We start from the raw sequence: 15,020 nt of genomic DNA on the forward strand, positions 1-15,020 counted from the left end.
TTCTTGTGTCTCTCTTCCTAGGTTGCTGGGGCTTCCCAGGGCTAAAGTGCTCTACGCTTACAATCCCGGCAGGGAGAAAGAAGTCGTGGTGACTTCGGTGTTCACAGCGACACCGTATTTCCATGTGGCTGCCGTTCAGAACCGGGTGAGTGTCTGCCAGGCTTTCATTGCCACATTGTTTTCAATGCTTTCTGGTCCTAACCCCCTACCCCTGCCCCCAGCATGTATGGATCGTAATTTTTGTTTTGCTGTCCGTGTTTGAGCCCAAACAGAGTGATAAAATATAAAATAAATAAAAGATTACACACACACACACACACACTCTCTCTCTCTCCTCTCTGTATACATTGTATTAATCAAGCAATTGAAGTTAATGCCGTAGTTAACACATCAAAGGTTGAACGTGTTTATTTGCCTTGGATTCCTCTGTCAGGCGAAACTTACAAAAAGAAAGTGATAAGTACAGAATTAGTTTTGATTTCTTTACAAAAGAAGCTGAGGCACCTCTGGGCTGCTGGTAATTATATCTCTTGCAGCTGGCGTGTTGCCGCTGGTTTCCTGCAACATTATTCTGAAGTATTTGGGTCTGGAGGAGTGATGAAATGACCTTTTTTTTTCCTCCCCCTTTTTAAACAAGTTTTATGTGGATTTACATTGCTGTATGTATGCATGCAGTTAAGGCAGGAACTGCTCCCAGTGCTGTGGATGGCAATAACTGCTCAGTGGCCGATCCAGCTCATGAGGACCTGGCAGAATCCCAAGGGATAGATAGATTTCATGCTGCTTATCCCAGGGATAAGCTCTGGATTTCCCCAAGTCCACCGTAATAATGGTTTATGGACTTTTCCTCCATGAAGTTGTCCAAATCAGTTTTAAACCCATCTACACTAACAGCTTTTACCACATCCTCCAGCAACAAATTCCAGAGTTTAATTATGCATCGAGTAAAAAAAAAGAATGTCTCGGGGGGGGAATCCAAGAAATCCAAGATGGCGGATCCGATTAGATGTGCGTGAGGTTTGTTCCACCGGACTCTGACTTTTTCCCTGCGAGATGCCTCATACAGCGAGGAAACGGCGAGCCAAAGAACGTGTGAGGCTCAAACTGCTTCCTCAGCGTTGCCTGTTTTGGGTCCGATGGACACTCATGTGATCCGGGAAGCATTGCGACCGGGAGTTTGTTCGCAGCGGGGTGAGCGGGAGGAAGAGGAAACCGCCGCCCCGCAGGAACTCCAAACAACTTTTGTCCCCGGTTGATCGGAGGCCTCCTGTGAATCCCACCGAGGCGCGTACTTTAAACCTCTCCTCTGTGTTGGATATGGGAGGAGAAGAAGTGGATGATGGTTTGGGACTCCCGATTAAGAGGGAACATGGAAACTTACAGTGCTCTCTGGGGGAGCATGGAGGGGAGGGAGACGCTGCGGCCAGCACAGACACTCGACAGCCTGAAAGGGGAAGTATTGTTTATTGCCTTTCCACCTAAGAAAGAAATGGTGAAACCCGAAGTTATTTCTTTTGACATAATTTGGGATGCTATACAGAATGCAAATGATAATTTGCTCCGGCAGTTAAATCCTTTGGTTTCTTATTATCAATAATGTGGATTCTCGTCTAAAGAATGTTGAAAAAGCTGTGGAAGGAAATAGAACTTTGTCTCTATCACTGGAAGGAGAATTAAAAGAATCATTGAAAGTCCAACAAAATATTATTCAATTGTTGTTAAATCGGATGGAACACTTAGAGAACCAAATTAGAGGGAAGAATCTTAGATTCATAAATTTCCCGAAAGATCCGTGGGTAACTCCTCGTGATATGTGGATAAAATGCTTGACTCAAGTGTTAGAAATGCCTGAACAAACTTTCCCTCCGATGTCCAGGGTATATTATATACCACCTTTCAAGAAGAACTCTGATGTCAATAAGGGTTTCCAGGTTCTTATGCCTTCAACACCTGAACTAGATATTACAAATATTCTAAAGATCAAGTTAGACTGGCTACGCTGATTGCTTCATTCTTACTGGATTCAGGTAGAGAGTGGATACTGCGAAAGTTTTTTCGTGATCGCTCTGAGATGTTTTTGGGTTTAAAAGTTGGTGCTTTTCCTGACCTGGCAAGGTCTACCCAGTTGAGAAGGAAGCAATTTCTTCAGTTACTTTTGGGTGCCTTATTTTTGTTGAAATATCCCTGTAAATGCATAATTAAATTTCATAATTACACATATATTTTCTTCTCTTCAGAACAGCTAACTGGTGTTTTGAAAGAGAAAGTGCCAACAATTTCTGCATCCCCTTTTTCAGTCGTTGAGTGAGTGCATATATGTCCGCAGTTAGCTCCGATCATATAATAATTTATTTATTTATTTATTTAGAATTTTTATATACCGACATTCTCGATACACATATCAAATCAGGTCGGTTTCCATTGAACAAAACAGTCGCTGTTAAGGCGTTACATTGAACAGAGTTTTTTTTGAACATAAGAACGTAAATATTAAACATATTAAAAATATTGGCTTCCTGTATTCAGATCCTTTTTGCTAAGATAAATATTTCCTCTGAATGTGTTTGTAACCCCCCCCTTGAGGACTTAAAGTGCAGAATATTGTGTGGTTTAATTGTTTATTCCTATGTTGAATGTAGGATATTTCCTTATTTCTGCTTTCTATTTCAAGTGTATTTCTTAAATACATAAATAAAAAATTATAAAAATTATAAAAAAAAAGGCTATTTGTCTTAAATGTATCACTTAGTAACTTCAGTGTGCATCCCCTGGTCTTTGTATTTTTCAAAAGAGTAAACAACCAATTAACGTTTACTCATTCCACTCCACTCATTATTTTATAGACCTCCTATCATATCCCCCTTCAGCTGCACACGAGACTCAAGGAGCGCTTGTACCATGCACCAGAGGGAAATTAGTGTAGATTTCTTTTTTGTTTCTATCTATTAGGGATGTGTGTTTATTTTGAAATGACACATTAACAAAACAAAATGTTTCATTTTGTCATTTTAACAACAAAGGAACAAAATTTGTTTCTTTAACACACTCTGTCAGAAAATTGAAACAAGCCTGAAAAATCCCAACCAAGGGAATGAAATAAAAAGGCCTTGCTCTTCAGATACAATAAAAGGGTTGAATTAACACGTCTGAAATTTGCGAGCGGTAGCGCCAGTCGTCAAGATTTCAACATTAGCTACTATCCATTTGCCATCTTTCACATACATTTATAATTCAAGTGCCATAAAAAAATTAATCTAAAATGGGGATCATATCTCACGTTTACTTGCCTCGTGCTTGGATCAGAAGTGGTAGGGCAACGTTCAGGCTCTACCTCTGCTAAGCAGTTTCCTTGGGGAATCCCCCCGTTTCTAATAAATGCCCCAGGACTTTTTCCCTACCTCTTCGGATCATAGCAAATTATACTGTGGTGCTCCTCAGCAGTCCTGACCCGTGAGCACTACTGTGTGTGGGGTCTAATTGAGCCCGGCAGCTACGAACAGGAAGTTGCATCATAGCACATGCAGTGCCACACCTACTTTTTTTTTCCCCCCTTCAAAACAACGCAAGTAGTCTTGAAAATGCGAAACGCGATGCATTGCTGTGTTCCTCGAACACCACCGCTCAGCGCAGGTAAAAGTTGTGCAACGGTGCATGTCCTTTTACCTGTTGGGGGAGGTTGTGCAGTTTTCAAAAAGCCTTTTGTAGCTGGGGGAATGGCTTCTGCAGGCTGCCCCCTATGCGGATATATGTTTTTTCTTTCTCTTCTTTTATCTTTCTTAACCACTTTCAGGGTAATTTTGTAGCAGCCTGCATAAGGAAATGGGCAAACGCAAGCACAGGTTACACCAGTTTTGGAAGTCAAGTTGCGTGCGAAGGTTCACGTTGAAAATTAGCCCTCCATAACTTCCTGCACACATTTACAGCTGCTAATTTTTATGCAGATGAATTTTTTTCCAGGAACATTCCCGCGCATACCTTTGATCTTTTATTCATTCAGTTTTAATCAAATTACATGGTATAAAACAAAGAATATCAAGAATCAAACAAAAGAAATTTAAATCACAAATATATACCAATCTGAACCAAGCAAGTCCACGTTATATGGAAACGGCCTAGGCGTTCCCGGTACATATCTGACAATCATTCTCGTGAAGATTTGTCTAAAATTAAATTTCTAAGTGGACTGGATCAAGAAAATATATTTATTCCTCTGAAATGCAACTAAACATTTACAGAATTTTAGGAAAGAAGTAGCCCCGATTGCCAATACTGAACTTTCAAATTAAGGAACATCTTCCTTTTAGATTGTTTCCCTCGAAACATCTGGAACCTTTATATTTACAGTATTGGAGAAACAACTCTTTATCCGCTAGCTGAAACAAAAGAAACTTCAAAAGTAGATCTGGTGGAGATGTTAAGATTAGAAGTCTGAATTTAAAAGAGAAACATCAGAACTATTAAATGAAGCCAAGGGTCGGCTTTTTCTGTGGCAGCACCTTCCCTGTGGAACTCTCTGCCAGTCGACTTAAGGCTAAATCTCTGTAGTAAATCATTTAGAACTGCACTTACGGCTTTTCTTTTGCAGCAGGCCTTCCGGGATCATTGACCAGCTGATTATATTTCCATCTTAATCTGTGATGATAATGCCAGAAATTGCAGCATGCCTCTTGATTAGAGGGTTTATTTATGTGTATGGTTTGTTTATTTTAGCTATTTATGTGTTTGTATTATATTTTATGTATGTTTTAATTGTATATCGCTTTGGCCGTTAGTGTGAAACCTACAGTTCTCCTTTTATCAGACATATAGTAAAACTTTAAGAAAGAAAAAGATTTATGTGAGGAGAACTGCAGAATTTCAATTTCATATTTCTTAAATAACTCAATAACAATCGAGTCTTTGGAAAATTCAGCAGGTGTAGCCCTCAGTCTATTTTCCAGCATTATACATATATAGTGGAGACTCAAATTATCCTTAATTCCTGAGGCTATGTTGGTGCTAGTTCCAGACTGAGCTTCTAATTTACCATCACTTAACCCCATACTATTATCCACCCCAAGCAATTTAGAGGAAAACTGGCAGAGCTGAGAAATTGAATTTGAGACCAAAGTCTCAATATGTGAGGCAATTCTCCATATATCTTTTAAGGAAATGTCACTCGCTTCCTTGGAAGTAGCCAAAATTAGACACATTGTCTACTTCACCAACCAAGGGAAATTGCACGGGATTTGGAAAAAAAAACAACAACATGTGCTTGTAACAAAGGTAGGAGCTATTGGCTTCAGTAGGGACACAAGCTCAGGGTCATGTAACAGGGGCTTCTCCTATCAAGAGATCTTCTCTCATATGAAATGGCCATGGGAACAGGAGGGGAGGAGTTCTTACCTCTGGACTCTGAGATGCATTATTAACCAGTTCAGTACCCTGGAAATTTTTAGCTTTAATTGCCTGCTGATCCACAGGACCCTTTAAGGGAGGAGAACTCTGTATTGGAAAAAGTTTTCCCTTTCTTTTCTTTCCCATTTCCAAACAGGGAAGAAAACGGGCATGAGGGGCACGCCCCCTCTGGCATGAGGCTTAGGTATCCTGGCAGTGGCGCCCCGCTGCTTGCCGCGATTTAGTGGTCCCAGGTCGTCAGGTGACTTGGACTTATGGTGCCTGCGGCGATACTCCCGGGCAGGACCAGGTGTAGGAAGCTGCTGCTCCCAGCATACTTAAAAAAAAAAATGCAAAAATGTGCATGCACGTGCATACCCAGTTTTAAGACCCTGTTGTAATGTAACTTTTGTTCTCCTTGCACTTGTTTTTCGTTTCTTGTTCTCACCCCTTGTTTTATGTAAACCGGCATGATGTGGTTTCTAATCATGAATGCCGGTATAGAAAAACGCTAAATAAATAAATAAATAAATACCCCTCTCCAGGGGAACACCTCTGCTCGGGCTGGGTAAACTTACCCCCGAGCAGGCGGCACAGGTTTACGTGTTCCCGCATGTTGGGTGGGCAACTTATATATATAATTGATTCCTCTAATTGGAGCTTAATGGAGTCAGCCTGGGACTTAAGAGTGATTTTGGATTGTGAATTAAACATGAAAACAAATCTGAGTAATATGATCAGAGACAATTTTAATAAGCTACATATTTTAAAACGACTGAAACCTCTTCTATATTTTAAAGATTTTAGAACCATTTTACAAGTTCTGTTTTCTAAGATTGATTATTGTAACGCTCTTCTTTTAGGCCTCCCAGATAATTCGCTGGGACCATTGCAATTATTACAGAATGCTGCCGCCAGAGTTTTAACTTGAACAAAAAAAAAAATGATCATGTTACACTTATTTTGAAAGAATTACATTGGTTACCTATAAAATACAGAATTGAATACAAAGTTCTTTGCTTAATAAACCAATTAATATGAATACAGAATGCTTAAGTGCTTCTTTACGGATTCATACCCCGCAGCAAAATTTATGGTCAGCAAATAAGGGTTTATTACGAACTCCATCAGTTAAACCAGCTCACTTGACTAAAGTTAGAGAGAGAGAGAGCAGTGTCTCTGGCTGGGCCTAGATTATGGAATTCCCTTCCTATTGACCTAAGATTACAATCAAATTATCAGGCATTCAAAAAAGTCTTAGACATGGTTATTTATAAAGGCCTTTGGAGAGGATACTAGCTGAGGTCTTCACATCTTATCAAAGGCTGAGCTATTGACGATTTGAGAGGCTAATGTTTTATTGATGCTTACTGATTTTATTGGGTTTTTTCTATTAGATTTTACTGTTCTTTGTATATGATTTTAATTCTTATTGATTTTACCGGTATTATATTTTTATTTTATATTGTTTCTGATTTATTTTATATTGAAATTGTGAACCGGTGTGATTGATAACAGAATATCGGTATACAAAATAATATAAATAAATAAATAAATATCACAAGTCATTTCCCTGGGGGAAAGCATTGCTTTGGCTGTGGTAATGTGTTTTCAAAGCATCCTCTTTAGGCATTAATTTGGCAGCACATGTCCAAAGTGTTATGCTACTAAAGTATTTGAATCTGTAAGAGGATTCATTCATTGACCATTTGTCTCATCAGATGCCTGCTTCAACATCTGGTAGATTCCGAGTGGGATCAGGAACAGCAGGAGAGCAACCGTTTCACCTGTAATGGTTTCTTTTTTTTTTTTAAAACATAGCCGGCTGAAAAGGATAGCGAGGAGGAGGAGAAGCCCATCTGACTGCTTCTTGCTTCCACTTTAGACAGTTGTTGGGTTTTCCAGGTTTCGCAGCTCTGACTGCTGGCCCTGAGAGTAAAAGGCTCGTGCGATGTGAGAGAGAACCTCCCCTTTTTCTCTTTTGAGGGAAGGTCTCTGTAGTGCTGTTATAGAGGTAACACAATTGCTCTGCGGGGGCAGTAAAGCAATGGCGCTTAGAGCCTGAGCACAGACGCCATCCCCAGAGTACAGCGGACAGTGGCATTTCCTGGTCATTCAGTAACCTCTTTCCATGGTTGTTTTCTCTCTCTAGGTGATTCCCGCAAAGGGGAAGACCACCTTCAGGGTGATATTCCTGCCAGTAGATGAAGGCAGCGTGGAAAGCACTCTATTTATGAATACCTCCTCTCATGGAGTTCTTTCATTTCCGGTAAGGCAATTTTTTTTTAGGGGGGTGGTGGGGGAGAGGCAGAGGGTGCAGGGGGACAGTTTTTAGCATGTGATGAGTTGCATGATCGGTGATGAGAAGAACAAGGTTGAGGAGCAGGTATGAGTACCATAGGGCTAAACAAACAGTGAGGCAGCCTGTGACTCTACTGACTTTTCATGTAAGGTGCGACAATTGTGTAGATGCCTTCAGGGCCATAAGGGAGGGAAGAGGTCTGCTCTTGTGACATGAGACTTTGGGAGAGGGCTGGTTGGTTCACTTATGGCACTAAGGGCTTTTTTACGTATGTGTGTAGCTATGTTGTGTTGGAAATAAGCGAGCGTCTCTGGGACATTGTTAAAATGCTACACACGCGCTCGCTTGGTCTCTTACTATTCCCCACTCCCCCCCCCCCCCCCCCCCCCCCCATCCACTTCTGTGCTGTCTGTGACCACAAGGAGACGAACAATGTGATTCTAATTTTTTTTAATTTCATAAACGTATTGGTGATTCTCCAGTATGAACTGAATGTGTTAAAATTCTTTTCCTGTCGGTCTGTCATGCATATACCCTTTGAAAGAACTGTTCAGATTTACCCCCTATTGGACTGAGCTGCAGTTCAACCTCCTTTACCGAGGAGATAAATTGGATTGAACTGTACTGTCCAACATAGGAGCCAACTCTTTGAAAATTCCTTGGCTGAAAGTGGGTGGTTTCTAAACTTGACGCACATTATCCCCTCCCTAGACAAACTGAAGGAGTTTCTCACTGTTGGGGGCGCTCAAGCACTCAGAGCTGGCACGTGTAGTCAGAGATATTGGAAAAATTGTGTGGTATTTTCTGGGGGTAACCAGAAAGGGAGAACAGGAGAAAAGACGGAAGTTAGGGGAACGTTTTGCAGATAGGGTGAGGCCTTGTTCCCCTTCCCCCTTTTACACTTCACGTTTCTTATCTATGACACTAGGTCAGTTATTCTTAATGTCTTTTTTGGGTCATGGACACCTCTGGGAATCTGATACACACAATATTTTTTTGTTTTTTTTTTTTGCATCCTGGTTCACAGGCCCCCATGAAGACCCATCCATGGACCCCATATTAAGAACCCCAAGTAGCTGATGAGCAAAGAGCTTGATGTGAGAGGGAAAGAAGTAGATGTATTCTCCACTCCTCACCCTACTGACCTCCACCCTCGCCCCCATCCCACTGCCGTCCTGTACCTTGTCACTTCGGCCTGCCTCTCGTCCTTTCTCACCATCTCCTCCTCATTCTGTTTTCCTTTCACCCGCTCTCCCCTCCTCTCTTTCTCCTACCCCGTCCATCCTTTGCCTCCGTCCCCACCTCCAGCCAGTGTAAGGGATGGTCTCATTGCAGCTCAGCCAGCAGCTCTTCTCACCTGCATGCAAACCCCAGGCCGGGATTTTATTAGCAGGTTATCTGGTCAGGAGGAGCTTCTGAATAATGGCCATCATGATACCTTGTTTTACAGTAGGTGGGGATGCGGTGGATTTTTTTTTTTAAAACATGTAAAATAACAAAGCACATGTCTGGGAAACAAACTGCTAATACGTTTTCCCTGGTAATCAAGGCGCAAAAATGCAGCCTGCTAAAATACCAGTCCTGCGCTCCCGGAGTGACTTCCCCCGTCCAGCCAGAACTAAATGTAAGCAGGCTTAGGGTAGCGCAGAGAGCCAACTCCTTTTCCAGTGCTCCTTGGGCTTAAGGAAACAGAGAAGTTAATTAACCTTCTTACCTGGTCCGAAGACACTTACTTAATGACCTCTGAGCCCGGTAGCTTGAGGAGGGAGAGAGAACGAGGAGGGAAGCGGTGGGAGAGGAAGGTCCCCCAGGAAGTTCCTCTTGCTTAAAATCGACTTCAAACCAGAAATGACGGTGCTACCTTTATTACAGCCTTCATATTATAAAACAAAATGGCACACAGGAATAAAGACTTAATGGACGTACACAGTCGCAGCAGCCTACTCCGCTGCAGGTTACACGTTGGAAAGGTGCCGCTGTCCTTTCTGATCAAGTGTGAAAGCCAGAGCCAATGTGCACCCAAAGAAATCCTTGCCGGATTTAGAAAGGAGGAAACATTTGAGCATAATGCATTCAGTAGAAAAAATGTTCCTCTCTGTTTTTCAATCTGCCACACTAGCAGGACAGCTGTTCCACGAATCAAACTTTTTTTTTTTTTTTTTTTTTTTTTTTTTTACACATTTGTGCTGGAATAGTCCAAGGTGGGTTTCAACCAAACAGAGAAACAAATCAAGCAAAACGCCCCACAAACATGTAATAGAGATAAAACAAATCATATATAATTACCAAACACAATCTCAAAATGAGCAGAACACAGAGCTCAGAATTAGCAAGTTCTTAGATGTTAGGAATTCATGACATATTGCCAGCGTAACTTACCTACCTAGATATCAGGCTCAGAGACAAAAATATAAAAATGAACACAGCAGCCCTAGAAAATAGCCCTCAGAATCAAGTCTGGTTGCATGAATTTCTAAAAATGCTTTGAAGAGCCAAAATGTAACCAGCATCTCAGATATTTTCCGCCAACTGAGCCTCTTTTGGGAACTGATCCCACAAAACGCTCTAGATCTGCTATGGGTCAGTTAGCAGTCTGCAACTGAGGTCCTATGAGGAAGATGAACGTGACTGCTGTCCTCTGCGTGTTGGGCTATTCCCCCCCCCCCCCCAGGTTAGGGGGGGGAATAGCACGACACACTTCAGAAACTGTTGAGGGGGTCTTAAGGGAAATTGGTGAGATTCTCCCCGACTGTAGCAACTGGCAGTGCTGTGCAGACAAAGCAGTACTTGTTACGTGGATATCCGCCACGCTGAGAGTGAATATTTACGTGCTGGTGGTCTGCTTTCTTGCAGCTGTTTGGAGTGGGGACTTCCAGAGGCTCTACAGAAGGTTCTAGAAAGCTGCTCCAAAACACTTATTTACAGTTTCCTCAGATTGAAAATATTCAACTTCCACCAATACAGGTAGGTGGTGTGTAAATAAGAAAAAAAAAAAAAAAGACAACCTGAAGGACAAACTTGCACAGAATTTGGGGATTACTCGCCCTTTGCTGTCCCTGCAGCAACAAGTTCTGTTACCGAAATGAGAAATATTGTGATATCCTTCCTGTCAACCTGAGGCTGCTTTTTCAGAAAATGAAAGGCCACGCTCAGACTGGGGCAAATATGAGCGAGTCTTACCATCCTCTCTTTTTTCGCTTCTACGGCTGGTAAGCCCCTCGACGTGCGTGCGCTGTTCTGCTTCTCCCAGTGACTCGTAGCTGTGCCTTCCTTCTGCATTACGGAAGGACGTGGGGTGCTTCAGATGCACTGGGCAGAAGCAGAGGAAGAAACCTGGTAGGCATAGACCCCGGACCAGAAGGAAGGGGAAAAACCACTCTCTAAGGTGTTCATAACACCTCACCCAAGAGTGAGCGGAAATATGTTAACAACTTCCTGAGATCTGCGAGGCCTTACAAGCTTGAGCGAATGTCTTCTGACGCAGTAAGCCCTCTGGGGCAGGGACCTACCCTACTGTACCTGAATTGTAGCTTGCCTTGAGCACAGGTTTGGAAAGGCAAGTAACTGAATCTAAAAAAAAAAAAAATAATAATAATATCCAAATATTTTCCTCAGCTGAATACCTACAGTGCACACAACTAAATGTAGCAGCATTTTCCTGCTGCTTGGAAGTTTTTAGTAGAGCAACTTTCTGTTTGGAAGAAACATCATTTTCAAGTCGTGAAACCGGACTTCCGAAAAGAGTTTTTTTTGTTTTTTTTTTTCTCTCATGCACCGCTTTTCATAAACGCTTTCTTTCCTGTAGCAGTTCTGTGCTGCTTTCTTGAGAAAGCTAAAAATAGCTGAACGTGAGCTAAGGCTTATCCTTGTCATCCTGCCGTACAAGTTAAGTACCGGTGCTTTTTTGGCTGGTGGTCTGTGAGCTGTTGTCCGTAGTCGCGCGACCGCTTGACGGAAGACCCCAGAGGGCCCTGGAGTCCAGCTTCCTCTGCCTGCTAATCCTGAGGGCGGTGTGGAGAGACGGAGAAATTCCTTTCTGCTCCCTGGCCTGGCACCTTTTCTGAGTTGAAATTCTGGAGTTGTGCTTTATCCTCCCAAATCTTGTCCCATTTTCATTTTGAACTAGTGTCGTGCTCTCTAGACGTCCACACAGCTGTGGATGAAATATTAAATATTTCCTCACTGTGGATGAAGGGTTAGAAATCTGTTTGCCTTTAGCCTAAGAGGGTGGCCCCCTTCCTCTTGTAAAAAGCTCACGGCCTGGTAATGTCTCCAGATGGGTTGAATTTTGTACAAACCTTGACAGCATACGCTTCTGCTTTGGCTTTTTCCTAAGGAAGTTGTAGGTTCAATGGTCCTCATATGTGAGCCCCTATACCTTCTTTATTAACATTTAGACTTTTTTTCCCCACTTTCGAGAACGTTTGTCTATCTATTTTGGGTTGGGTGCCCAACACTGAGCCTTAGACCATGTAACATGACATCTTTGCCTCTGACCCTCTGTTTAATGCACATCAAGATTCGCCCAACCACATGGGTCAGCGAATGACTAATTGGCTTAGCCAGTCTGCCCAGTTGTCTTCCACGTTACCATCCCATTGTATGTCCAGATTTCTTTCCTGGCGAGTGTTAGCAGGTCAGGTCTTGTTCAGAGAAATTTGTGAAGACTTTCACAACCCACCTGTTCTTGTGACCCAAGTGCATTACCCTACTCCTGATTGCATTAAAATCTTATTTGCCTAAAGTATCTGTAATCTCCTTCGGAGTATTTGCAATGTGAAGCTGCTTGTCATCTGCAAAAATGGGTGCATTGCTGCTTCTTTCAGAAGATTGATAAAAACAGAGCGTTAAATTGCAGCAGCCCCCGTAATTGTCGAGGAGGATCCCTGTGCTTTGTTCATGTGATTTTTAAAGACGTAGGACAGGTCTCTGGGGGGGGGGGGGGGAAGGTGCCTTATCTGTTTGGCTTTACCTCAGCAGGCTGACGCCCTCTTGGCTCTGTTCTCCAGGTGGAGCGGAGAGCAGAGCTCAACCCGGCAGCTGCAGAACAAATACTGGCATGGGGGGTGGGGTGAAACGAAATGCATATGGTTTGCTTCTCCTGACTGTCCTCTCCTTTCCTATGACTAATCTAGACACAGCAACTGTAATTTTGCATTTAGGTGGTTGAGCCTTGCAATTAGATCAGGATTTAAAAGGAATATTGCCGGAAAGAACTCCATCATATTTGTGCATGTTCCTGTTTTGGATGGCCACAGTCGCGCGACTGGAGAGCCTTTTTCGCGTTCCATTTCTGCATCCTGACTACAAAAGGATTCTGACACGGTCGGGAGTGTGTTGGGAGCTCAGTTAGTGCCATGTAAAGGGTGCATTTTAATCTGGCGAGGTCTGCTCTGTTCAGCCGACATACAGGATATTATTCTCTCTGAAGAGGGGGATGCCTCTGGGAACTGATTTGCAAGAGGTGACGTTCTGTGTGATGCACCCCATGTGCTGGAGATGGGCTTTTCAACAGTCATTGATCTGCTCAGGGCTGTCCTAGCAGGCCGAAGCAGAGTCGCCCTTCTCAGTGGTGCGCTGTGTGTTTGGCATCCCCGCTGAATTCTCCAGCTTTGTAAGCTGAGGTCACTGGTGCCTTGTGTGTGCTTTTCTGGCTTTGTTAGTGTTTACGCTGACCTTATAACCTGTTGTCTTGGGTGCTTCTCTCGATGTATATGCATCCTTTCTGGCTTCGCTGGTTTTGTAATAGCTATGCTGGAAACGCTGGCTTCGGAAGTTGGTCATGATGAGACCTGTGCGTGTAACTGTGCACCTCGGCATGGAAACACCACCCCTCCCAGTCCAGCACAGAAGTGAGCTCCTTTCTCAGCCGTTGTCCTGGAAAAGCTTCCATGTGACCAGAGCACGGCTTCCCAAACCTGTCCTGGGGACCTTTGCAGGACATCCACAGAAAATGTGCATGAGGTAAATTTGCATATACTGGATTTCCAATGTGCGCACATTTCTCTCATGTGTATTCGTTGTAGATATCCTGAAAACTCTACTCGCTGTGGGTCACCAGGCCAGGTTTGGGAAGCTCTGGATTATTTATTTATTTATTTATTTATTTATTTGTCGAGTTGTATATACCGTCGTTCGGTTTCGCCATCACAACAGTTTACAAAGTTTTGATGTTTAACAGAGTTTCCAAAGATTCATGTGATTGACAACACAAATATTGTAGGCTTTATAAACGTAGATCGTATTTCAAACTATGCGGTTTCAGTTCTGTATGTATTACGTGCTTGCATTGGTTCCAAACGTTTGCATAGGGTTAGTAGGAGTGAAGTAATATCTGAGAGTCAGTGCTTTGATAGGCTTTGGTGAACATCCAGGTTTTTAGTTCTTTTTTGAAGGTTTTTAAATGTTGTTGTGTTCTAAGTTCGATAGGGAGGGTGTTCCATAGTTTGGGGCTTCCTAGGGATATGGCTCTCTTCCGAGTTGAGGTAAGTTTGTGACGAGCAGGTGGAATTTTTAATAGACCTTTGTTAGCTGAGTGGAGGTTTCTGTTTGGGGAGTGTAGTTTTATAGATGTATTAAGCCAGTTTGTTTTTCGTATATTATTTTGTGTAATATGGATAGTATTTTATATTCTATCCTGAATTTTATTGGGAGCCAGTGTAGTGAAATAAGTGTAGGAGTAATGTGATCGTGTTTTTCAGTTCCAGTGAGTAAGATTAGACAGAGGAGTCAGTCACGTGGTGGATGAGAATTGGGTCTGACCTTTATGATCATGGAAGCAAAGGGATCAGCAGGAAGTGTGTTGACAAGAGCTGAACGTTTGACAATCTGTGCACAAAGCGCTAAAGACCATGGATAAAATACTGTATGATGTTGACAGGATTTGCTAAGATTAAAATGTTGTAATATATGAGGCAAATTGTGTCCAATACTGAGAAGAATCAGATGGTGCTCGTAGTGTCATAAATCCTGAGGTCCATATTCAGACAGTCTGGATAGCAAAGTTAGCTGAATAAATGTATCTGGCTAACTTTGGAGGTGTATTCAATAGTGCCGCCGTACTATTGAATATAACCAGCTGGCACTTTGGCCTGACCAGACTTAGCCTGCTAAGTCATTTCCTCCCAGTTACATCTCCAGAACGCCTCTAATTTAGCCAGCTAAATTCTAGCTTCCTAACTTATTAGCTGGCTAAAATTTAGACGGATATGTGTCCAAATATTCAGTTAGCTGGCTAACTTCTGATCAGCAGGCTAAATACTTTTGATTATTGACCTCTCTGTGTCTTGATGGTGTTCATTGGCTTCAGACTCGGTAGACGTAGTGTTTCAAGTGCCATGTT

The 15,020-nt window shown here is 42.5% G+C and overlaps 1 protein-coding gene across 2 annotated transcripts in view; it reads left to right on the forward strand.

Annotated features, from left to right (window-relative positions):
* Positions 1-15,020, forward strand: part of TMEM131L (transmembrane 131 like) — a 200,166-nt gene that overhangs the window by 99,637 nt on the left and 85,509 nt on the right. For both annotated transcript variants that reach the window (XM_029610214.1, XM_029610130.1), the window contains exons 5-7: positions 22-145; positions 7,529-7,645; positions 10,532-10,642. In XM_029610214.1, coding sequence (XP_029466074.1) covers positions 22-145; positions 7,529-7,645; positions 10,532-10,642 — 352 coding nt within the window. The remainder of the gene's footprint in view (positions 1-21; positions 146-7,528; positions 7,646-10,531; positions 10,643-15,020) is intronic.

Source organism: Rhinatrema bivittatum, chromosome 1 (genome assembly GCF_901001135.1).
Source record: "Rhinatrema bivittatum chromosome 1, aRhiBiv1.1, whole genome shotgun sequence".
In the NCBI taxonomy this organism is placed as follows: domain Eukaryota; kingdom Metazoa; phylum Chordata; class Amphibia; order Gymnophiona; family Rhinatrematidae; genus Rhinatrema; species Rhinatrema bivittatum.